This window comes from Copadichromis virginalis, linkage group LG7 (assembly GCF_057382275.1).
Source record: "Copadichromis virginalis isolate Kocher_CV1m ecotype Utaka linkage group LG7, C_Virginalis_male_GT1.1, whole genome shotgun sequence".
NCBI classification, from domain to species: domain Eukaryota; kingdom Metazoa; phylum Chordata; class Actinopteri; order Cichliformes; family Cichlidae; genus Copadichromis; species Copadichromis virginalis.
Genome location: NC_140624.1, coordinates 23,350,096 through 23,375,790, shown reverse-complemented (window position 1 = coordinate 23,375,790; position 25,695 = coordinate 23,350,096). Strand labels below are relative to the sequence as shown.

Below are 25,695 nucleotides of genomic sequence, written 5' to 3'. Positions count from 1 at the left end.
TCTATATATATATAACAGAAAGCTGAGAGTTATCAGTTATTTCAGGCTCTCACTGCTTTCACATAAAAAAGGGCCGCCTACATCCAGAGACAGAGGAACAGGTGACAGCAAAGAAATATAACAGCAAAATATGACCAAAAAAAAAAAAAATCAGCCTTGTGAGTTCATAAGTTAATATTTATTCTAGCAGTCTTTGCATCCATGAGTGCTGCTGTTTATATCTGATATTGTGGGTGCATTTAAAGTGCATTGTGACACTGTCCCAAAGCCTTCTGATGGAGGGCTGTAAATCACTTTAGTTTATGCTCAGATCAAATTTAAATATTTTCTGTTGACTGAATATTATTGCTGTTCAATAGCCTTCAAAAGGCTGCTGTATTATCCAAATCCCACTTGGAGCTTATTGACGGGAAAAGCCTCAATGAAAGCATTTGAGAGTCACCTTAGAGCTCAGCGTACCTCACTAACTCATTGTTATTGTATCTTTATTTCAGACATATACAGAAAAAAATGATATATACAAGTACACATACTTGCATTTACATGTACAAATATGAATATATATGTAAATACACACATGCATGTGCGCAGACAAAACAAAAAAGTAAAATAAATAAAATAGAGTCTAAATGACATGAAATTACAATTATTAAGTCTGAAATGGAGTAGGAAGAAGTATAACATACTTATTAGCATTAACACTGCTTCATATAACACCTCTGGGATCAGAAGTTTATGAATCAGCAGTTTTTATAATCAACTGATCAATGGGCCATCAGGATTGATCAGCAGAATGAGTTTTAACTCATTAGTGGAGATGATCTTGAGCACTAAAAACCTCATGCTATTCTCAGTGGGTAGCTCAGCTGGTGTGGACGAGTGTGAGAGAAAGTGGAGTTAAGCGAAGTGCTGTTACAACCAACTTAAACAGAGTAACATATTAATGATGTATAAGATTAAGTAAGAAATACAAATCAAAATTACGCCGTCTCTTAGGATCAACTAAGTGGGACATCTGAGAGCAGAACTGTGACTAAAGAACCACAGTTAAACATCTCTCTGCCATTTCACCACATCCATGCTGTGTAGCAAGCATGTCAAGATGTTATCAGTGGCATTCGAGCACAGTGAAACGGGGCTCTTTTACAAACAAGTGTTTGTGAGTAAGAAAGAAAACGCCATCAGTGTTAGCTGAGCCTCATAGACACTTCTTAACCACACGCTATGTTCTTAAATGTGAGGCAACAAACAACATCCATTCAAGTCTCTCCAAATTGCTGCTCAAGACTCTGCAGTACTTTTCTGTTTTGTGTTTATTTTAGTAGCTCTTCTCAGTTTATGTATTTAACAAGTTTATGAAAATTGTTCCGACTTACCCATTATTGCATGCTCTCAATAATACAGTGATATATTGTTCCTTTTATTAATTTTGTTCCTTGTAAGGTGACCTTGGGTTTCTGAAAGGTGCCCTCAAATAAAATGCATTATTATGAATATATTTGCAGCCTGATAATTGAGGATTAATGTCCCTGAATATAAAGCAAGTGCAGTAATTGACCAGTCTGGTGCCCCCCACACCCACCCATCCATCCATCCATGTCACGAGTAGAGTCTAGAGGCTAGAGTCTATTCCAGCTACTATGGGGTGAGAGTTGAGGTACACCCTGGACAGGTCTAGTCACAGTCTGTCTCACGGCTAACACAGAGAGACAGACAACCATTCGCACTCACATTCACATTTAGAATCATCAGTTAACCGAACCTTGCTATCTGCATGTCTTTGGACTGTGGGAGGAAGCCAGAGCACCCGGAGAGAACCCGCACAAGCACAGGGGGAACATGCAAACTCCACCCAGAAAGGCCCCGGCCAGATGGTGGGGTCTAACTCAGGACCTGGTAGTGTTTGACTTCGCTTATTTTTTGTTTTATCTGTAATAGTACTTAAGACTACACAAGGAGTGTGCAGTGCTAATATTGCTGTCATTTTAATGTGGCACTTCATCTATGGAGGCCCCCCCATTGATGACATTTGCACATATCTACTACTGATGTTTCAATACATATCTCAGATAACTGACCAAAGACTGAGTGGAATTGCACTGATGAACAGCCATCACGGAAATTATGCAGAGATACAACGAGGAGATGCAGAATTAACTTAAACAGTAGGAAGTAGGAACCACTAAACCACTAAAATTGTTTTTCTGTTCAGGAATTAAAGTAAATAACTCTAAATTGGCATTTTAATCAGAAGATCCAGTACTAGAGTGTACTTAATGAAGTGTAGCGCAACAATATTAAGATGTTGTCAGGCAGAGTAATCAGAAGTTTGTGGTAATGGTGCAGAGGAAACATCCATGTATGATATTAAGTCCAACTGGCACCACTATGCTCGACTGTACGTTATAGACATTACATGCAGATGAAAAGGATTGACAGACCAGTTTCTCTCTCTCCAGGTCCCTCCTGTAACGGTCCTGGAGCTCAGTTTGGGTCTGAAGGCGTCTTTTTTCTTCTTCTGCTGCGTCAGCTGCTGCCTCCTCCAGAGCCTGCCAAAAGAGCAACAGACAAGCCAAAAATGAAATTTTTTAATTTTCCTTTTTTTGCAGAGTGGACTAAAGCAGTATGTGAAATCACACATTTCACACCCTTGTAGTGTCAGGTTAAAGAGACTGTTTGGTGGTGTTACTTTTACATACACTAAAATATCACACTCTAGTCAGGGATATAACCAGGGCTTAGAAAAGCTACACTTCTCAATAAATTAAAGTCCTAGAGTCGTAAAACAGCCAAAAAAACAAAATAAAAACAAAACAACAAACAACAAACAAAGCCTGGAATTTTGAAAACTGTAAAGGGCTTCACTCTTCCTGCTTTTGCAGAAGCAACTACATATATGAAAATTTGAAATATGTGCTGTGGGTATATAATAAAGACATAAAACAAGATAAAGCGTGGACTTAATCCTTTATTGGAATTAAAATAACACAAGACAAAAGTTACCTACGATTAACTGGCTTTACCTTCGATTCGCTCCTCGTACCTTAACCAATCATCAGTCATCATTCTTAAGGAGTCATGCTACAGTCCAACTCGACACACTGGGGGGAATGATACCAATCTGGCAACATGTCCAGTGTTTTCAAAGAAAAAGCCATCAAAAGCACGTGTTGTTTGTGTTTTGGCGTCCTCATAGCAATGGCCGTAATTGTAATACTTAATTTATACAGTTTCATCATCAAGTGCCATCATTTTGAGACATATTGCCAAGTGAAGTCTAGTTGAGGAGATAAATGATTTTGCAGTAAAGGTTAGGGATTGGCTAAAAACCAACCAGAACTGTAGCTCTTCTAATTTAATTTTCCCTTCTAAAGCCTGGTAATTATATCTATTATGTTTTATTTTGTTTTAAGCATCTAGTAGTTTTATGAAACTGCTGTGCAGACAAAAGGTTAGCCAAGGATGAGAACTGAAAAGTAGTAACACATATATAGTATGCAGCACATCAGTTTCATGCTCCATTTTGAAACTGGCGAACTACATCATAACTTTTAAATAAACTTGAAATTAAAAAGCAGTTTCTCCATTTTAAAAACCACAGAATGAAAAAAAGGAAAACAAACAACGAAACTGGTGTGAGGGGGAAGTTTCAGCAAAGACCTGTCAGGGGGGGATTGCTGCATGTTTAATTTTATTTGTGTGGTTTCTAACAGACTAACAGAAATGAATGCGCTGCCTCTGAATAGGTATGCAAATGTAACACCAGCAGCGCTCTATGAAGGCAAATTGAGCATGAAGTAATACACACTGAAATCATTTGTCCTGCAGAGTTCAGACTTCTTGGAATAACAAATGTTTTACCATTGCGGTTGCATTTTATTTTTGGGTTGTTTTTTTTTGTTTTTATTAAAAAAAAAAAAAAAAAAAAAAAAAAAGTAAAAGAAGAAGAAGACTACTTAGTCATTCTCTCATGACCTTCCACGTTTATTTGGGTCGATGTAACCATTACAGTTACAGCAACTGTATTGTTTTTGTCACACACACACACACACACACACACTCTCTCTCTTAGCCTAGTCATTGCACACTCTACATGGTTAATCAATGCACCCCGACTCTGCTATGGATCCATGTTATTGCTGATTGTTATTAAATTGAGATTTTAGCAAAGAAACAAAAACCAATTGAAATAGACCAACAAAATGGAGATGGCACTGTGCTACAGTGCTAATTTAAAACACAAGTAATATAAACACAAAATGTGAAAACTGTTGCCTGCCAGTGCTGCCGCTCAGCATCCTATTAGATTCAAACATGGTATCAACATGAAAATCTTACACTGCTCGATCGTTATCGCGTTCACAGAGATGGGGGTCCACACTACCTGCGAGGCCAGTTAATGACAATACCCATCAGGATTTTATGGCTGATAAATAATCAGGATTTCAGACAGTGGTAAGCATGCTAGCCAGTTACTTCACATACTGGTATCATATTTGACCATTTTTAAACTATGGTAAATGGCCTGTATTTGTATAGCGCTTTTACTAGTCCCTAAGGACCCCAAAGTGCTTTACGCATCCAGTCATCCACCCATTCATGCACACATTCACACACTGGTGATGGCAGGCTACATTGTAGTCACAGCCACCCTGGGGCACACTGACAGAGGCGAGGCTGCCGGACACTGGCGCCACCGGGCCCTCTGACCACCACCAGTAGGCAACGGGTGAAGTGTCTTGAAAAATTACATCAAAATTGAAACTGTCCAAGCTGGGGCTCAAACCGGCAACCTTCCGATTACAAGGCGAACTCCCAACTCTTGAGCCACAATCGCCCGCTATGATAACATGAAGATCAAAAAATTTTTATATAGCACCAATTTAAAAAAAGCTGCCTCATGGCACTTTCTAGGATACAATACCAACAATATTAGAAAGAACCATCACCAGGCCCCCTATCAGCAAGTAATGGGCAACAGTGGGAAGGAAAAACTCCCTTTAAAAATAGGAGGAAACCTTTCAGCACCACCAACCTTGGGGAGGGGCAGCTATCTGCCACAGCCGGTTGTGAATGAAGGGAAATTCAGTTTAGCCATTTGTGAAACACACCCAGCAAACAAGTGTGACGAGGCTTGATTTGCACTTTCTCACCATGAGTCTCCTTTTAGATTTAGAAGAGAGAATGTTGAGTGCACGCTACAGGTTTTGTTGCTTGTTTCAAGACTTTTCCCTCATTTAACTTTCTGAATGACAAAGTTATAAAATACAACACAAGTTGCTGTCAATGTGGAATTGCAGGCGACTGTTGAAACAGGACATTTGATAAAATGTTATCAGGAGCATAAGTAGGTTTGGTGCTTCTAGATGTTTCTAGAGGTCCCTGAATTTATTACAAAATGTAGCAGCAGCAGTTTCATTAACTCCATTTTCATTTCCATCCATTTAATTAAATTGCCTAATTTCATTATCTTGCCAGGATGTAACAACACTTGATATTTCTGGGGGGGGATTTTTGTTTTTGTTTTTTTAAATAAAGACAAATCTTCCTCGTTTGCTGTAATCGAAACGCAATCAAAATTTAGTTCCAAGAAGAAATTGACCATAATTGCAATTTACCTGATATATAAAGACAACATCCCAAAAAGTTGATTCTGTTCATCTGGACGTAGCATTTTCAGTGGGAGAAATGTTTCATCACTCATCCAAGTGACTTCTTCAGTCTCAGCTGACTGCAGGTTTCCCCAAACTTATAAAAAGTACCTTTGCACAATGACTGAAACTAGCACCACTGAAGGAACAATGGCCTGGGAGGTTGGTTTCTTGATCATTAATATGCAAATTGTCATGACCACTGATCAAAGACCACTGATCAGTGCGAATGGTACCATGAGTACCATTCACAGAGAGTTGGGGAATGTCTGCAATCACAGCATTGTAAGTTAAGATAAGATAAGATAACCTTTATTAGTCCCACACGTGGGAAATTTGTTAAGTTGGTGAAAGATGTACCCTTAGGCCCCCCCTCCTCGATTCAGAGATGGTCTTTCCCTTTTCACGTAAATGGCCTCCTTGACTCAAACCAGCGTTCCTCCCTGTTCAGGATGTGTACATCCTCATCACTGGCCACTGGCCTGTAGGTGTAAATAGACTGCAGAGTCCTGGCCTGACGAGTTAGCTCTTCTGTGCTGTGCCATCCGCTTAGCCAGAGGTTGTTTGGTTTCCCTGATGTTTAATCCTGGCAATCCTCCTGGCACTTTACAGCGTACACTATGTCAGTCTGTTTGTGTCGCAGGACCCAATCCTTGGAGTGGACCAATTTTTGGTGCAGTGTGTTTTGGGGTTTAAAAACCACAGAGATGTGGGAGTTTTCACTTAGGCAGCGGTTGTCCTTCTCTCCTGGAGCGTTCTTTTGGCGCCTTCTCAGCTTTGACAAATGTCCAGCTGGGATAACCACATTTACTCAGGACCTTCTTGATATGATGTTCTTCTGCTTCCCTGGCCTCTGTATGTCATCAGGATGCTACAGTCACAGTTTGTGCTCCAGTGGATGATGAGAGTCAAACCTGTTTATAAGGTTGGGGAAACCTGCAGTCAGCTGAGAGTGAAGAAGTCACTTGGATGAGTAACGAAACTCTTTCTTCAAGTCAAGTCAGCTCTAAAAACTTTATATGGTCAGCTTTTGTATTTATAAAAGAAGCAAAGGTTCAAAAATACTAGAATAATACTAACTAAAATAAAATACATTTAAAGGTCCAACATAGCCTATATACTCCAAGGTTAAACTTTTATAATTGCTGCCATTGTTTTTGTTCTACAATCATTTAAATACATTGTGAAGCGTATAAATGGCAACACAGTCTTGTGCGAACTGTGTGTAGCTGTTTTTGGCCTCTTGGCATCTCACTGACCTATGAGGAATGTGACACCAACAATACTAGAATATACAAACAATTTATGAAAACGCATTTTTAAGTTTGCCAGCTGTTGGTGTAGAGCGTGGGTTTGTTTCGAAACAAAACCGAACGTAACAGGGAAAAACATTTGGGTAAATTAAACTGTGCTGGTGGTTGATCAATAACCTCTTTTTGCTTCACCCCTGATGTGAACTGTCTGCAGACTGTCACAATGCTCCTCTTATAGCAGCAGTGTGTGAGAATGTCTACTGTATGCCTGTGTGTTGCTACACATGTTTGTGTTCATTGTTAATTCATGAAGCTAACTATGCGAGTTGTACACTTACACCTCAATGGTAGATTGTTGTGAGTTTAGAGGTCGCCGTTCCAGACAAAGAACTCTTGTCCTGTTCTTCAGTCTGTTAGACGAGCGCAGCGTGAACCAGGCTGACTGCAACTTAGCTTTACTCACAATGCTGGCTGCAACCCCCCCGGTCCTACACTGAACTGAAAACCTAACCACTGATACGTGGTCAATGCGGTGATTTAAGTTTAACTAAACAATACCATTCTCAGAAGATTTATCTGACCCCTTGAGTCAGATAAGAGGCCTTTTTTAATTATTTGTAGCCCATCTGCTCTGCAATGATGTTTTTTTCCTATAACAAAAATCACAAAATCAAACAGTTGAGAGACTATTTCATAACATTTGCCCACATTGCAGAAGGACAGTACAAACAAACAGATTTCTCACGGATGACTAACAGCAATGAGAAAAATACTTAACCACGACAATATTGAAGATGGCACTTCCTGTTATTTCTCAGAATTAGCTGAGAGCAGCCACTAATTATCAGCATTTGAAAAAGACAAATGAAATTGCAGAAATCAGCAGTGTTGGTAGCAGCAGAGAGAGTGAGGTTTAGCAGGAGGATTTTCTGGAGCAACATGTTTAATGGCTGCTGCACCCCCTGCCCCCACATTGCTCTTTCAATCCACATTCCTTCATTTGCAGGAAGTGATGGACTATTTATTAGTCAGAGACTGCAGGGTGGAGCTGATCTATTGTTGGCATTCATGAGCTGGCAGCAAGTTTCAGTGGTAACGAGGGTTTTTAGTTGACCTACTTCAAATAGTTGCATGAGACACGTGTGTAACCCTGCAGTGTGCGACACAAAAATACACTGTCACTTCTAAAAGTGCGCAAGATAATGATTATTGAATGATTATTTTAAGTTGTGATGCGATCTTAGAGGAATGTTGCTGGATTGGTTTTGACACTTAATTTAGACAATGACAGCCGTGATGACATACCTGACTGAAAGCAGTGGTTCCTTCTCGGCCACAAACCGCCTTCGCAACACTGGTTAAGCAAGATGCAATCCCAACATTATACCATAATAGTTAGAGACATCTTGGTACTTCTAAGTTGCTGTATCTGTGCCAGTCGGCTCTATCAGTTTAGTTTTATCACTTCACAGTGCAGTGGGTGGCCACAGAGAGAGGTGGCAGGCTGCTGACCATAGCCAGTATATGTCCATTACCATCCATCCAGTTTTTGCTAGTATCTAAGGCCAGGTCACACAGAAGCAGCAGTCTAAGAAGAGAAGCCCAAACCCCCTTCTCCCCAGCCACCTCCAACGCATCTGTGGGAAAACTCAGGCAATCCCAGGTCAGCTGAGAAATAATCTCCCCAGCGTGTCCTTGGTCTACACAAGGGCTTCCTCTTGACAGGACATGCCTGGAACACCTCATCAAGGAAACATGCTACACTTACACCTGAACCACTTCAACTGACTTTTTTCAGTGTGCAAAAGTGGCGGCTGTTTGAGTCCGTCTCGAATGACTTAACTCCTCACCTCAGCTCTGAGCAAGAAGCCAGCCTCTGCAGGAAGCTCGTTTTCACAGCTAGTATCCACAAGCTTGTTCTTTTGATCACTACCCCACAGTTTGTAACCACAGATGAAGCTAGGAGTATATCAACACTTGGCTATGCCTGTTCATAAAAAATGATGACTGTAATCAATTACAGAGGGCAGCCCTGGCAGAGTTCAACACCCACTAGGGCTCACATCCTGCAACGCAGACCAACTTCTCACTGTGGTCGTACAGGGACCGAATCGCTCATAAAAACAAAACAAATAAACCATACATCCAAAGAACCTCAAAAAAACCATCCACTGAGGCTTAAAGGTGTGATTGCTTTGAAAGTAGCTAGGCCCATCAGAGGCCTTCTTTCTTTGGGCTTCCCCCCTCCACAAGCTCTCAAAAGTCAGTTTGACGCAAGCAAGCAGAAGTCAGCTCCGACAGCAGAGCTGTCTGCAAGAGCATAAATTAGCTACAGCTAAGCAGAGACGCGCTCGCCTGGATGATGGCTCCTTTGTGCACTTGGCTGTCGAGTTCTATTTGCATAAATGGCAACAAATTATTTGCTGTTTTTTGACAGAAATATAATTCCATAAAAGGCAAGGCAGGCAGAACATTGTTTTCAGATACTTTAGGCACTTTCCCAAAATTAGTGCCACATAGTTTGCACCTTCCTGTGGAGACCGTCTGAAAAATGGAGGACAGGCTTGCAGCTTTAACACTGCAAATTCTTCACACATACAGTTGAGCCCTGAACATTTCTAAGACTTCTCTGACATGAATGTGAGAACACAAATTAGCTGGTCTTTAACCACCAGTGTGCTGTAACATTGTGTGAATAGTTCGACAGTGAGGTGCAGTTGCTCCAGTGCACTTTATGCTGGAAGAGGAATGCCTCCCATCCTTCCTCATTCTTTAATCTGAGACTGAGTACTGAGCTGTGCTTTGAGGAGTGCCGTTTTCAAACATACAAGTTCAGAACTTCAGTGAGGGAAATCCCTCAGGTTTGTCTCGCTCACTAAAGAATGCACAGACGTTTTTTCTGCTCCATTCATAATCTTATTTAAACATCCTGGTGTTCGTCTGTGATCCAACAGATGCACCTCCAGCCTTATATGCAGACGTTTCTCTCGTTATAACCTCAGTAACCACATCTCCCTTACGTGCACTTCCTATTTTCAAGAAGTTCTCAAGAGAAAGGCTGTTTTAATTACTGTTATTACTGCCTGCCCAACCGTCAGGCTGTTATCTGATAAGCTCTCTCTTCTTTTTTTCCATTTTAACAAAGGAAAATAAACTTTTATTTTTAGCTCAGAGGATGAAAGTCGGTGGCTTCACTTTACATGGTGTTTCTAATGTCTGAGGATCACATGTTGATCTTGTACTATATGTACAGTTTGCACTTATTATAGCTTTTTGTCTCTAAATGATGCTCACTCACTCAGTTTTTCCCATGAAGATATGCACCTCTGTCTCACATGACCACAAAGATCGACTTCCCTGTTTCAATACAAACAGCATAGTGAAGATGGCCAAGAGCTGCTTTAAGTCTCTCGTTTTTTCCTCCCCCGCTTTGCTTTTGTGATTTTATCCGTTATATTTTTGACAATCTCTGCATCTTTCACTTCTGTTCATTTTCATCTTTGAGATGCTACGAAACAGAAGTGATAGTGAGGCAGACTTTTTCTGACCAGACTGGATCCACGGGGGACTATTGACTGTGTGAGTTTCATCTCCTACCTTCCTCATATTTTCCAGTTCATGCTGCTTGGCCTCATTGGCTGTCTGTAGCTCCCTCATCCTCAGCTCCAGTTCTTCCTGTTCAGCCTGCTGTTTCAGCCGCAGCTCTCTGCGCTTCTGTCGAGCCTCGCGGTGCGGCGCTGGTCTGCCCTGACGCAGCAGAGTCACGCAGTTCTGAACAGCTGAGACATGGATATCACACAAAAAAAATCTTTAGTTTTAGAGCTTCCTGTTTCAGGTTTTGGTTTTTCCAAGCCCCTTTATGAATTGCCACTTTCTTCCTGGAGGACAGTTTTGCATGCCAGCGTGATCCCAGCAGCTATGTTGTCAGGGGCAATTCAACCCTGGAAGGATCACTTAAGGCAAACTGGTCCTGGGAGAAATGTCACAGTAAGGAGGCCGAGCTTTAACCTATGGGGTCTGGCTGGGCACAGTCTAAAAGCACTACATGGGCTTGCTCTCTTGTGGGACCACCACTAACAGTAGGGGATATGAGAGTTTGGTGTTTTGTGGATCAGGCCGCAGTCATGGTTGGATGCCCTCTCTGTCCAAACCACAGATGACAAATCTAGCTTTAGGAACATGGAATATCACCTCTTTGGGCAGGAAGGCACCTGAGCCAGTGTGAGGGGTTGGGAAGTACTGCTAGAGATAGTTGGGCTTGTCTCAATACACAGCCTGGGCTATATACTACTCTGGAGTTGCCATTGCTCAAAGGCAATCGTCAGGCAGTCAGGTTTAGGTATATGCATGGGATAACTGAAGGTGCCCTTTCCGGGGACTCCATTGTCTCCTTCAGGCAACTTGAATTGTCAAGAAGATTAGTGACGACACAATCTGGGGATATGCGAATGGGAGGGACCGCCTGAGCCATGGTTTGCTTGTCCATAACGACCATCATGTTTGAACATACAATTCACGATGTTCATATGTGCACTTGGCCCCAGGACACCCTAAGTCACAGGTCGATGATTGATTCTGTAATCATTTCAGACCTGCAGCTACAGTGGGGCAAAAAAGTATTTTAAGTATTTTAAAAAAGTAAATTAGGGTGGAAAATAAGTATTTGGTCACCTCAAACAAGGAAAATCTCTGGCTCTCACAGACCTGTAACGTCTTCTGTAAGAAGAACTCAATACTTTGTAACATAACCTTTGTTGGCAATAACAGAGGTCAAACGTTTACTATAGGTCTTTACCAGGTTTGCACACACAGTAGCTGGTATTTTGGCCCATTCCTCCATGCAGATCTTCTCGAGAGCAGTGATGTTTTGGGGCTGTCGCCGAGCAACACGGACTTTCAACTCCCGCCACAGATTTTCTATGGGGTTGAGGTCTGGAGACTGGCTAGGCCACTCCAGGACTTTCAAATGCTTCTTACGGAGCCACTCCTTTGTTGCCCGGGCGGTGTGTTTTGGATCATTGTCATGTTGGAAGACCCAGCCTCGTTTCATCTTCAAAGTTCTCACTGATGGAAGGAGGTTTTGGCTCAAAATCTCACGATGCATGGCCCCATTCATTCTGTCCTTAACACGGATCAGTCGTCCTGTCCCCTTGGCAGAAAAACAGCCCCATAGCATGATGTTTCCACCCCCATGCTTCACAGTAGGTATGGTGTTCTTGGGATGCAACTCAGTATTCTTCTTCCTCCAAACATGACGAGTTGAGTTTATACCAAAAAGTTCTACTTTGGTTTCATCTGACCACATGACATTCTCCCAATCCTCTGCTGTATCATCCATGTGCTCTCTGGCAAACTTCAGACGGGCCTGGACATGCACTGGCTTCAGCAGCGGAACACGTCTGGCACTGCGGGATTTGATTCCCTGCCGTTGTAGTGTGTTACTGATGGTGACCTTTGTTACTTTGGTCCCAGCTCTCTGCAGGTCATTCAGGTCCCCCCGTGTGGTTCTGGGATCTTTGCTCACCGTTCTCATGATCATTTTGACCCCACGGGATGAGATCTTGCGTGGAGCCCCAGATCGAGGGAGATTATCAGTGGTCTTGTATGTCTTCCATTTTCTGATGATTGCTCCCACAGTTGATTTCTTCACACCAAGCTGCTTGCCTATTGTAGATTCACTCTTCCCAGTCTGGTGCAGGTCTACAATACTTTTCCTGGTGTCCTTCGAAAGCTCTTTGGTCTTGGCCATGGCGGAGTTTGGAGTCTGACTGTTTGAGGCTGTGGACAGGTGTCTTTTATACAGATGATGAGTTCAAACAGGTGCCATTCATACAGGTAACGAGTGGGGGACAGAAAAGCTTCTTACAGAAGACGTTACAGGTCTGTGAGAGCCAGAGATTTTCCTTGTTTGAGGTGACCAAATACTTATTTTCCACCCTGATTTACGAATAAATTCTTTACAAATCCTACCATGTGGATTCATGGATTTTTTTTTCACATTCTGTCTCTCACAGTTGAAGTGTACCTCTGGTGCAAATTACTGACCTCTGTCATCATTTTAAGTGGGGGAACTTGCACAATCAGTGGCTGACTAAATACTTTTTTGCCCCACTGTACATGTCCTGGGTATTCTCATAAAGAGAGAAATTCAGCTGTTACTGAGGTTACACTGAATAGTGAGAGAGAGAAAAAAAAGAGATTGCTGAAACAAGCAGTGGACATGAGCGTCCTCCAAAGGGTGGCTGGAGACTCCCTTAGGGACTGTAGTTGTTCAGTCATCTGAACAACTACAGCAGGCTCCTGGATACCTTGTAGGTCAGGTGTTTTGAGCAGAACAAAGTTTTTCTTTAACTGTGTCGAACTAACAGGTTTATTTGCAGTAGAAGTAGTGAACAACTAATTTACTGTTTATTAACAATGAGGCAGACAGCAGAAAACTATTATCGAACTACTATCGAGCAGCTTCGATAGAACTCACCTTGGATCCACTCTTGCTTCTTCTTCTTGTCTGATGCACTGATTTCAAAGCTTTTTTGTGATGACTTGATGAGAAAGAGGCACTTCTTTCCCTCTTTATCTTGTAAATGCTGCAAAGAAAAACATAATTTACAAGCTGACAATACACAGACAAAAAACAATAACAAAACATACTTATTTTTTTTTTCTAAACAGTTCTCCGGTCTTTTATTTCTTATGTGCATAGGGAATTAATCTCTGTGTTTCACGTTTAGATTCTCTTCCGCTGCTGTTCTCATAGAAATCAAGGCCGGGAAGCGGAAACAGAGTTTTACTACAGACAGCAGGCTCTTGCCTCCACACTGCAGTTTCCATCCAACAGGACGTCTCCTTTCTTTTCAGCCAAGTCTTCACCAACATAGTATGAGATTGTGTTTGGCTTCAGCACAAACCAGCGCTCCGTCCAGTTCTTTCTCTTGTGCCCTTTCTTCATCATATAGCCCTGCAGTAAGACAGAATACTTAGCGGCTTAAATAACATTCACATCCTCCTAACAGCAAGCTTCATTATAAATCAATAATTAACACTTTATGAACTGAAATTTCATTATTTGACACCATTTTTAATCAATGATTTGCATTTGTGGTTAGAATTTAATCTGTAATTGTTTTCAAAATGCTTGGTCCCAAACAGCGTTTTTCTTTTTTTTCTTTTTAAAAAAAAAAAAAACAGTTTTAGTTTTTAGCAGAATTAATCGAAATATCGAAAAACTTCCGCATTTTTGGGGCCTTTTTTCTACTGTGAACTAAGACATTTAGAGGGATTTTGACATTTTCATTGCCAGGTGCTAAATGTGCTGTTTAATTTAGTGTGAAATCTATGACTCCTATCATTTAAAGTGGTATATGCTTCACAGTTATTACAGTAGGCTGCATCGGCACTCTTTGAAATCAGAGTAAGATGACAGAGCTTTGCGATGAAGACTGTACCATCAGTCTGTGCTGATGTGCTGCCCACCTGTTTGAGCACGTTGAGAATGAGTTCCTGGTAGACTTCACCGATTCCCATTGAGAGCGTCTGATGGTCCATGCCCTTACTGAAGTGACCCGACCCAACTAGGCTGATGAGCTCCCATGCATTCAGACACTGCTGCTTCGAGTTCAGCTGCAGCTTATAGTCCTCGAAGCGCTCCTCCACCCAGCTTCCCCCCATCGCCTCTGTCAACTTACGCAAGAAGTACTCAATCTGTACATGCAGACATGCACACAGACACACAAAGACACACACACACACACCACATGCACAGAGTCATTTTTCATCAAAAGCACAGCTGTTCATTTACAATAAAAGATAACTTTCACCATTTCTGCATTTTTCCCACAATTCATCCTTACATGACTGCAGCAGCAAAATGTGCATTTCTTTTGCAAACAATCTTCCTGTGTTTGAGTTCTGATGTTTTTCCTACACAACAATAAATCTTCCAGCATTTGTAAAAGAACAGGAAGCTCGAAACTTCCTTTTCTGCTCTTGAGCAACGGACTTTTTCCACTGGCTACTAAGTGACACAGTGAAGGGACACGTACAATATCATATGCTGCAAATAAAACAGACTACAGATGAATAAAAGGCTGTTCACGCCAGTGCTTCCCCTTTTAGTAAGCACTTTGAAAAGAAATGCTCCAGTCTAAAATGTAAGATGTTTACTGTCTCTCTTGAAAAAACAACAACAAACAAAACCTTAATGTGATTCCTGAACTAGTCAATGGCATCCTTACAGGTTAGCGTCTTACTGTGTAGCTTCTGAAGCACTTTTGATGCAAAGACAGCTCACACAGACGTTTGTGGTCAGTGCTGTGGTTTTATGACTGCAGGGTCCAAGGCAGGGCTTTTGCCAGAAAAGGGGTTAAGCTAATTATGTGGCATAGATGGCATCCCAAAGCTGCGTCTTTACACACAATTGGTGTGGTCTCAATTTTTTCAAAACCTAATTTAGCTTCTTCAGTTTCTTTCGATGTTGCTTTACTCCATGTTAAGTTGGAGATGTGAAAAAAAAAACGACACCTAGAACTCACCCAGAATTTGTCTGTTCCTTTCTAGAGCCATCTGGTGTTTACATGAATTGTTTTCTTTTAATGTCACTTTTCTTACATCCAGACCAAAGTCATTTTACTTCATGAGCCACATACCAGTGAATGAGATCTCAAGTAGGACGGAGCGGTAAAACAACTGCAAAGTGCTTTTGTTTTAATGTACACAAGGCTTTCTAAAAGTATTCACATTTAATTTAACATCTATTTACGCAACACATCAACAGCCTTGGGCACTTATATGTGCACTAAAGAGCACTTCAAAGTGGATCTGCAAAAGTACAAAACCCAGTAATGTCACGTTTTTCAATTTAATGATTTAATCAGTAAATCTAAGACTAACCAACCATCTAGGACACCAACTGAGGGAAGAGCCACAAAAAAAAGAAAGGAAAAAAAACAGGGCGTACAACAACGCAACAGCATCCCATGTTTTCTGACCTCCTCAGTGACGATGATCAGGGGGTATCTGTCTTCAGACAGGAAGTTGAAGATGCACCAGATCTTGAAGGCGTCATCGTTACAGATCTTCAGCTCATTCTGCTCCATGTTCTTCCTATACGACAACGTCCAGCACATTTTGTTGAAGTCCTGACGGTTAAAGTTATCCTTCACCTGTGGCACAACAGAAACATCATCAGGTTATGTTCCACACCAAAGGAGAACAGTCTGCTTTTCCAGACGCTCACATTTTTTAAAGCTGACGTTTCAAACCACAGAGCATAGATATTATACATATGGAATATATCCATTTATCAAATCCATAATACACAACTTTAATAACGTACAACATGCGTTTCATCTACTAGCACATGCCCATGCTAGTTAGTCCAGGGTGGCTAGGCAAAATGATGTCATTAGGGTATCTAAGATGTACATGTGTGCAGGAGTGTTCAGAAAGACAGATTGTGTATTACAGTACGATGCACACAGAAACTGAGAAGGGACAAAAAGAAAAAGTGCCTCTAGGCTTTAAATTCCAGAGCCAAATGGGAGGAAAGTTCTTAAAAAGGTCTAGTCAGTGGTGTGGAGGGGATGTTTTCTTTGAGCCAGTGAACAGTAGCATCTCCATGGAGACTACCGGCTGGCTGAGTGCGCGGTCATTTGGATGAGAAGCACATCTTGTCCTGCTGGCAGTCGCCCCACAAATCCAACCACCAGCAAATGATCCCAAAACATCTTCCAACGTTTGCCGTAATTAGAAACCAGTCAACCCTGTAACTGGATTCATCAACTATTATATCTACAGTCCATGAATCCTGCTCAAAACCATGGTTACGGCACCTGCAGTGGCCATCACACAGTTTTTAGAAACACTGGTCTAAGGTGGCAGTCAGGACATTCGGTAGCACTTCATATTGCTGTTGAACACTCAGCCTTTAACACAGTACAAACTTTAGTGGAACTACCACCCATTTTCATCTCCAGATTTTCTTTTTTATTCTGAGTAGCTTTGCATTATTCTCCATTTAAAATAATCCTCGATTTTCTTACACTAAGCCTTAGTGGAGACCCCCAGTTAACTGGCTAACAAATCATTTAGCTCCTTACCCTATAAGTCGTCTTTATTTTAAAGACGACTGTTCAAATAGGTTTGTAGCTTCTGTGGGCACAACTTAGCTGACCATAGTAAGGATATCCTCTATGACATCATACAGAGGCAAGAGTGTCGGGGGGAGGGATGTGTGAAACCAAGTGTGTACAAATCTGGAGACTGAGCTTACAAAGGCATTATTTGTCATTTGCTGACCTCATTACTTGAAAATTTTTCCCCCCTCAGCTTATCATCTCAGAGAGGCGGCCTGGTGTTTACTCATAGCCTGTGTTTGTTAGGGTTAGGAGAACTGAGCTCTTCAGGGAAGGAACACCTAAAAGTATCACCTCCAGCTGAACTCTCCAGAATGTGCTTTGCAGTCCCCTTTACAGAGCTGCGTGGGAAGTCACTCCTTTTTCCTCTGTGTAAATGTGGGCAAGACTAACGCTTTCAGAGGGAGGGGCTCAGCCACACTAACATGCACAACGCTAAAATAAGCAAGTAGTTACTTACAAAGCAAATAGCTTCTGAGCTTGTGCGTTTTATCAAATGCTTCATTAAAATGTCCTTTTTTCACAGGCAACATACAGAACAGTGAGTTTGTGAAGTATGTTCACATGATAATAAACCTTTGACTTGTGTGCTGCTTCAGCTAGTCCCGAACCTGAATCCAGTTTCCATGCTGTGACAGAGAGAGACAAACATCCAGCTTGAAAGCCTGAACGGTTTCAAGATCTGATGTAACCTGCTATTGTGCTCATTTAGGTTGAGTGCCTGTGTAGAAACCTGTCTTAGATGTTAAAGCGATAGTACTTCCTCAACTTTTGAAAGTCACCCTGAAGCATTGCTTTACTCAACACTGCAAACTAGGACTAAACGTCAATTAATTTTGACGTCTAAATGAAGTAAAACACTTTTTTTTTAATTCACAAAAAACAAAAACAAACATTCCTGTAGTGTATTACTCTTTTCTCTGTGCATCTTTGTTCTAAATCAGCGGTCCCCAACCCCCGGGCCTCGGACTGGTACCGGTCCGTGAGTCGTTTGGTACCGGGCCGCGAGAGTTGAGGCTCGGGTGTGAAATGTATGGTTTTCAGGGTTTTTAAATCGGTTTTCAGCGTTATTTTGTTATAGTTTTTATCGTTAACTCGGTTTTCCTGGGTCTTTTCACGTGTGTTATGAATAAATCTTCTTTTTTCAGTACCGGTACTAGTTTTATTTTGTTGTATTTATCCACGACACCTTAAAGGCCGGTCCGTGAAAATATTGTCGGGCATAAACCGGTCCGTGGCACAAAAAAGGTTGGGGACCGCTGTACTAAATTATTATTTTAAAACAAGAAGCACTCAGACAGCACAAACTTCAGCAAATTCAACTCACCCCCTAGTCTCTGTATTTATCACTTTGGCCTTCAGCTCAATCTATTGACCTTGATGGAAAGATCAGAGGTCAAATGTGACATATTTTAAATCTTTATAAAGTCATCGCAAACATGACTCCACACACCTACAAAGATTTATCAGAATTTGTTCAAACTTCTCCAGCTACTGTGTTTACAGAAACACGACAGCCAAACTTCTCTTTAATTGGCCTCGGCATCGTCACCTCTCCCATCAGAGATAGTCAATCTCTATGACATCATTCAGAGCCTTTTCAAGCCAAGACAGAAGAAAATGCAAAAATAAAAAAAAATGAGAGATAATAAAAATGTATTTCATGTACCTTAGCAGCGATAAATTAAGTGTGTATTCAATAATAAATAAGCAAAATAGATATCCTCATTTACTTTAGCTATGCAGATTAAATGTGGGTTTGCCTACCAGTAACTTATCAGTCATGCTGATTCTCAGATGGTACAAATGTGTATTGAATATTTGTTGCTGTTGGGAGCTTTCTGGAGATTACTGAAGCTGAAAACAGCTGCAAGTCTTTTGTGAAGGTGAAATTACTGGCAACTATTAAAGACTGTAACAGGTAAAGATTGTTTGTGAGGCTAAAAATAGATTTTGGGTGGAGTAAAATTAAAAAAAAAAAAGTTACATGCCGGTGTAAAGAGGCTCCTCCCATCATGAATATTTTGCCATTCGTCACTGGTTCTGGCAGTAAGTCTGACTCAAAAACAACATATTCTGCTGTTGTTATAAATAAGGACGTGTCTCTCATGATGATGTGTTCAGGTAGCTGAATGTGTTCGCATCATGTTTGTGGTTCTGAATGCTTAATCACTCTGCAGCAACACAACATGCGAGGATAGGGTAAAGGGGAAGTCGTGAAAGCAGGATTTGTTACGAAAGAGCTTCTCTTTGCGTCACGCTCGTCTTGTTTTCGTTTTGTTCTTAGCTCGCTGGTTCTCGCTGTCTTTTCTCCTCCTCCCCTTCAAGATCCCTCTCGGTCTTTTCCCTTCAACAGTGAGATCCTTGTCAGCAAATCGCCCCCTCCTCTCCACTGCCACATGTTCATTAGGATTCAGGATCTAAACTTCAACCTTATCTCACACCGAAACAACACAACACAGAAATGTAACAAGTGGAGTCAGACTAGAATAAACTGGAAGACAAAAAGAAAATCTTGTTACCAGTTCAACCGGACTGTCTGCTTTTTAAAAATCACAGACTTCAGTGGAATGAGAATCACACCAGTGACAGGAGCAGCTGAATGTTCAACACGGTATGATGTGATATGAAAGCATTTGAAAAGGGGGAAGTAGTAACAAAGTGCTTTTTTAATGGTCCACAGCACAAAACAGGTGCTGTTAGGATGGTTCATCACCAACATCTGGCATCAACATCCTCATTTCTTTAAAAAAAAGCGTAATAAATATACATAAATCTAAACACAGACTGCTGAGGCTCTCATTAGCAGATAACTAAAGGTGAATATTGCGATACAACTATGAAAGCATCCTCCAGTTACTGTAGCCAAATCTTCCTCTCCATGTCTTTTGTGGTTAGTGTGAATTCGAATGACAAAGTTCACCAAAACTGAACTATAAGACACGCTCTGCAGCAAGAACACAGATTACTCCAGATCTGACATTATTTACATACACAACTCTGTTAAATAAATAAACATTTGAGCATTTCTGATGAAAAGAAAAAAAAATAGATATAGGCCCCTCAACTTGGGCAAAATTCAAGGAATTCTTATTTTATTTGTAAAGTTCCTAAACAGAAAAACCAGCCCATTAAGCTCTTAACCCTTAACAGAACAGTCCATGTTCTGTGCATGAATGCATTTTAAATTTCTGTTTTCCCTATTAAATGTGATGTTTCAGAAGAATGGATTTCAAATTAAGATAATCGCTTTAAGGCATGTTAGCACAAAAGTCTTACTGCCAATCTGCTGCAGCTCAGCGAGGAAACACTGTGCCTTACAAACCCACCCAATCAGTCTCAGACTGGTGAAACCTCAATTAGCTTCAACACATTTTTACATGAAGTGAGGACTCAGGATTTTGTCCTCCATCTTTCCTAACAGCAGAGAACTATTGCAACAAGAGGAGTCACCACAGCGGTCAACACTTTCAGTGACTGTGTGTGTCAAAATTCTTGACTTGGAACAATGAACTTAAGTAATCTCTGTTTGTAACACAAGCACACACACACACACACGTTTCTATGTAGTGCAACATGCTATCACACAACAAAGTGTGCGGCCCTGAGCTTCAACATCATCATCACTTTTCTGCTACATCAGCAGTGGTAAGTGTTTCAGGGTCATGGTACAGAGTTCAACAATCTCATCACACCAACACACGTCTCTGTGCTCTTATAAAAGAAAATGTTAGAGGTCTGCCTTTTATTTTCTGCTGCACTATACGGGTGAGTTGGTGAGGATAATGTACAGACTGCCTCCATCTGCACTTCCTGTCTGCTGTACAAAGGCACAAACACACACGCAGTTTAAAGTTTTTCCTGACTAGCAACTGTGTTCACTTGTAAAATAAGATACTTGCTCTCCTGGGTTTCGGGTTTCTGATACACACACACACACACACACACACACACACACTTTCCTTGTGTGACAGGGTGGAGTTTCCTCAGGAGTGAGTGAAGTTGAATGCTTTGAACACCACCCCAAGCCAATGCATGGGTGGGATGGTTGTGTGTGAAAAATACAAGTGTGTGTGTGTGTGTGTGTGTGTGTGTGTGTGTGTGTGTGTGTGTGTGTGTGTGTGTGTGTGTGTGTGTGTCTTCCTCAAACTAAATCCAGCATTTAGTTTCTTTAAAGAAAATGTGGTTAGAAATTTTCAGCACCAATCACGAGCACGTCTTAACTACACAACACGTATGTCAAGTATGTCTGCTTGTCCAGAAAGAAATTATTTAAGCAGCTTTATCACAAATCACTTCAGACATAAAACAGTCAGAAATGTGCACTGCCACAGAGACAACGAAGAGGATAAACAAATACAAACAGCTTCTCTAAACTAGTGTTAATCCAAGCTTTCTATATATTGAAGCTCCAGCTGAACCAACTGGTCTGCTGGAAATAGTCAAGTCATTTTAAGGGCAAAACAAAAGATTTTTCTATACGCCAGTGGAGAAATGTATACGGGTAGAAAAAGTATTTTATATTCATTGATCAGTTAATTAACAGATCAATTTAATAAAGTGTCACAGATTATTGAGACATGAAGTTAGCAGTGAGCACAGTCTATCAGGTAGCCAATCAGAACTCATATTTTTACAAGTATCTATTTTTTTCTTACATCTTTAAAATGACTGAAATGGAAGTTGTAAAACAAACAAGCAAACAAACCAACAATAATCAAATGCCATACTAAACTACTGGAAAATATAAAAAAATAAAATAAAATCAGCAAAATTCAAGAATAAGAAGTCTTAAACCCTTCATTAAGACAGAGTTTAAGAACCTTTTTAAATCATGGCAATAGCCACTTAGCACGGATGTTATACAAGAATTCCAAACATTCAGAAGGAATTCCACTAGAGCTCACTGCTGCTCATGACATGACTAAATAAGCATTTTCTCTTGTCATGATGTCCAGCTATGCAATCACAAACGCTCCATTCATCCCGTGACCCCGTTATTACATCATCACAAAGGTCTGATGTTCAATAAATGGTTTTGTGCCGCCGTCTCGGAGCAATACAATGATGGATGGACACAGAGGGTGACACCAGCACAATGTAGCTACTAATACACTGTGTCCATCAATGGACCTTTGTAGTGCACGATTAAATATGACTAATAAATAACCTTTAAACATGATCAAAAAAACAAAAACAAAAAAAAACAAGGGTTCTGCAAGAGAAAGTTTGTGAACCCTTTGGTCACAGTGGGTTCCAATCTTAGATCAAGTGACAGATAAATAGCTTTAAGTCTTTATCTAACACAGTGTAATCAGTCACAATGCAGGCTGGGAAAAGTATGCCAGCTCTTGGTTTAGTAACTAAAAAAACCACATTTAGCTTCAACACCCTCTATAAGATAAGTAGCTGCTTATGACACATACACCACAATGATGAGAATTTGGGAAGATTACTCCCAAAACGTGGTTTTTAATGCAATTATATTGGCATGTTTGTACAAAATGTCAGCCCATGCCACAGCACCTCAGTAGCATTAAGATCAAGACTCCAAAAGCTACCTGTGATCAGGTTTTAAAAGTATTCAGAGATGCACAAAGTCTACTTAATGAAAAAGTCTCCTCATATCAAGAAAGACCAGTCGGTATGAATCATATCTTGATCACAACTTTCTCAGTTTCATGTCTAAATGCCCCATGTTCAAACATCTACCGTAAGACAAAATGTCTACGAAATCAAAAGCTGCTACATCCCATAGCAGAGGATATCTTATAAAGATTACACAAAGACGTTAAACTACAGCAAAGACTTGCAGAAATCTGAATCTGTGCCCATTCTGTTGAGTACGAGGCAAATACTGATTGAGAATGGTTCTGCAAACACTGCACATGTCAACTGTTAAGCATGAAGGAAGAAGCACTGAGGTTTGACACTAGTTTGCTATGTGAAGGCCCGGATGCTAAAAATGGACCCGATTTATATAGTTTTTCTGGTCTTCTCAACCAGTCATTCAGTGCTTTAACTCTACACACACAGCACTCTCTCAGACACCCGATGATGTTTCACAGTTGGTGGCGTTTAATATTTTACCCAAGAAATTATGGATTGGAGAAAATTTACAGAACAATATCAGGTCAGCTGTTAAAATAAGTTAGGATGATGCAAGAAAACAAGAAATTGAAATAACTGCTTGAGAGAAAAGAACATGCATTTCAAAAAGAATTGGCTACTTTGAAGATAATTCTGATTTTATTTGTCTAGAATTGTGATTGAGAGGAGCATCACACCACTATTTATGAGTGGCCCATACAGGCAGCTTTTGCAGCCCTGACGAAGACTCGGGACTGTTGCTCTCAGGGACAAACAATCAGCAACTATAACATGACTCCAATCTCCTGCCTTAGTAGAAAATAGATAAAACGCCCACAAAGTACTTGTTATGGCTGGTCAAGCCTCTGAACAGCCTTCAGCTAATGTATCATTTTCAAAGCAAAGTCATGAAGAGTTGTAGCGCAGACTGATAATTTGCCATTATTATTTCCTCTACAACAATGGCACTTATTGTTTGTCAGTGTGTTGACACTGAAAAAGACAGCGCCCTAGATATAATAAACACCACTTTACTATCCTAGGCTGACAAAGTGTGACTGAATGTGCTTACACAGCTGACTGACCTTATCCAGAATGAACTTGTTCAGGTAAGGCATGTATCCCTGGTTGGAGACAGGACCCTCGTCATCATCTTTGAAGTGCTCCTCCAGAGCCACCGGGTCATGGGGAATGTTCATGACTGTACATAAGTTGTGGGACAGCACCTGAAATCAGAGGTGAAAACAATACTTACTAGTTATTATAACGATCGATTGATATGTTTAAGTCAATTTCAGCTAATAGTTATGAGTTACATTCCATTTAAGCCAGGTCTTGGCCGTTTCTACCTTTGCTCCCTGCAGTTACATTTCTTGAGAAATGCACTTGAGGTTACATGAAAGGTCACAGCGTAGGGTTAAAGTCGTAGGTTACAGTCGACATTTACAAAATAAAACAAAATGTAAATACTGTTCCCTGTCATACAAAGGCCCCTGCCCAGAATTCCTTTTGACGACTCGCAGCCGTGTGGGGTTGCACATGTGGACATGACAGCAGTAATTGGAGAACAAGTGTGGCACAACCAAGAGAACCACAAAGGAAGCGGTTTCACCATTTTCAACAGACGTGGAGCGTCTTAAAGCTGCATTGCATTTTTTTTCTCCTTTTTTAGGCCACAGTTGTGTAGAAACTAGTCTAACTATTGTGCAAGTAGCAACAGGGACATTCCCAGGATAATAATAAAAAAGAGGGGGACCAGATCAGAATATTTAAAGTAAGTATACTATAGACAACTAATGTTGAAGACACGGTGTGCACGTATGCAGCCCTGTGCCCTGGTACCAATGACAATGCAGTTATTATGCATTATCATCGATGCAATAGCTGTACAACATGTCTCATATAAAACCTTTCTCCAGGAGGCATTTGGCTTGTCCGTGTGGACAGCTGCAAATTTCAGTGGCACTTGAATGTGTCAAATTTGAAGTAGTCTTGGTCAGCACCCTCTTAGTCAATGAAGATGTAAAAGTCACTTCACTGTAGGCAGAATAACTTGTACTTGCGTGGAGTTGTTTGAAGGGATGATCTTGGAATCTGCAGTTGTTTAGAAATGGCTCCAAAAAGATCTTCCCAGCTTGTGTAAATCTACTGTTCTCCTTCTTAGATCTTCACTGCGCAATTTTATTGTTCGGAGTATTAGTCAGTCAACTGAGCTCTGTCAAACAATATTTTCTATTCCAGCAAAGATAAACTACCAGTTGTAGTGAATGGTGATGACTAATGAAAAGTTTACCCCCTTGGTTTTGCCATGTTAAAACCCACTGTATAACCTTCAGCTCCACTTATTAAATAGAAATACTTAACGACAACAAGTACTTGAGCTACATTCAGCCATTGTTCCTATTCATGCTCTCATCCAATGGTGTTTGGCATTGTTAGATAACCAAAGACTATAATCTCTGAATCACTGAATCAAATTTTTGCACATGTCGAGGAGCGTGTCAGGCTACATTTCACTGTGTGTTATACTTGTATAACTATGCATGTGACAAATAAAGAACCTTGAACCTTGAACCTAAAGTAGTGTAGTGGTTGGCACCTCACAGCAAGATGATTCTGGGTTTGAATCCACCGGCTGGAGGCTTTCTGTGTGGAGTCTGCATGTTCTCCCTGCGTTTGCCTGGGTTCTCTCCATGTACCCCGGGTTCCTCACCCTTCCACAGTCCAAAGACATGCATGTTGGGTTCACTGGCGATTCCACATTGACTGCAGGATTGAATAGGTGTCTGTCTGTGTCAGCCCTGTGACAGACTGGCACTGTCCAGGGTGTACCCTGCCCCTCACCCTATGAGAACTGTGTTAGAACCCGACCCTGATAAGGAGAACAAGATGGATGGCCGGTACATTGGCAATAGACGGTGGGAAACCCAGGAGGGGCCTATGCCGTCCCATGCCCTTTCTCTTTGCACTTACCCCAGAGTAGCAGCGACCATTTTCACTTTGGTTTGATGCTCCTGAAGTGAAAAGTGTTTTTGTTTTTTCCATCCGTTCCTGAACAATGTTTGGCTG

General features: G+C 41.0%; 1 protein-coding gene across 1 annotated transcript in view; it reads right to left on the bottom strand.

Annotated features, from left to right (window-relative positions):
* swap70b (switching B cell complex subunit SWAP70b) overlaps positions 1 to 25,695 on the bottom strand; it is a 35,480-nt gene that overhangs the window by 9,116 nt on the left and 669 nt on the right. The window contains exons 2-8 of the mRNA XM_085462583.1: positions 23,712 to 23,852; positions 15,892 to 16,065; positions 14,378 to 14,605; positions 13,716 to 13,862; positions 13,383 to 13,491; positions 10,502 to 10,683; positions 2,442 to 2,549 (exon numbers count right to left, since the gene is read on the bottom strand). Of these exons, the coding sequence (XP_085318709.1) occupies positions 2,442 to 2,549; positions 10,502 to 10,683; positions 13,383 to 13,491; positions 13,716 to 13,862; positions 14,378 to 14,605; positions 15,892 to 16,065; positions 23,712 to 23,852 (1,089 nt within the window). The remainder of the gene's footprint in view (positions 1 to 2,441; positions 2,550 to 10,501; positions 10,684 to 13,382; positions 13,492 to 13,715; positions 13,863 to 14,377; positions 14,606 to 15,891; positions 16,066 to 23,711; positions 23,853 to 25,695) is intronic.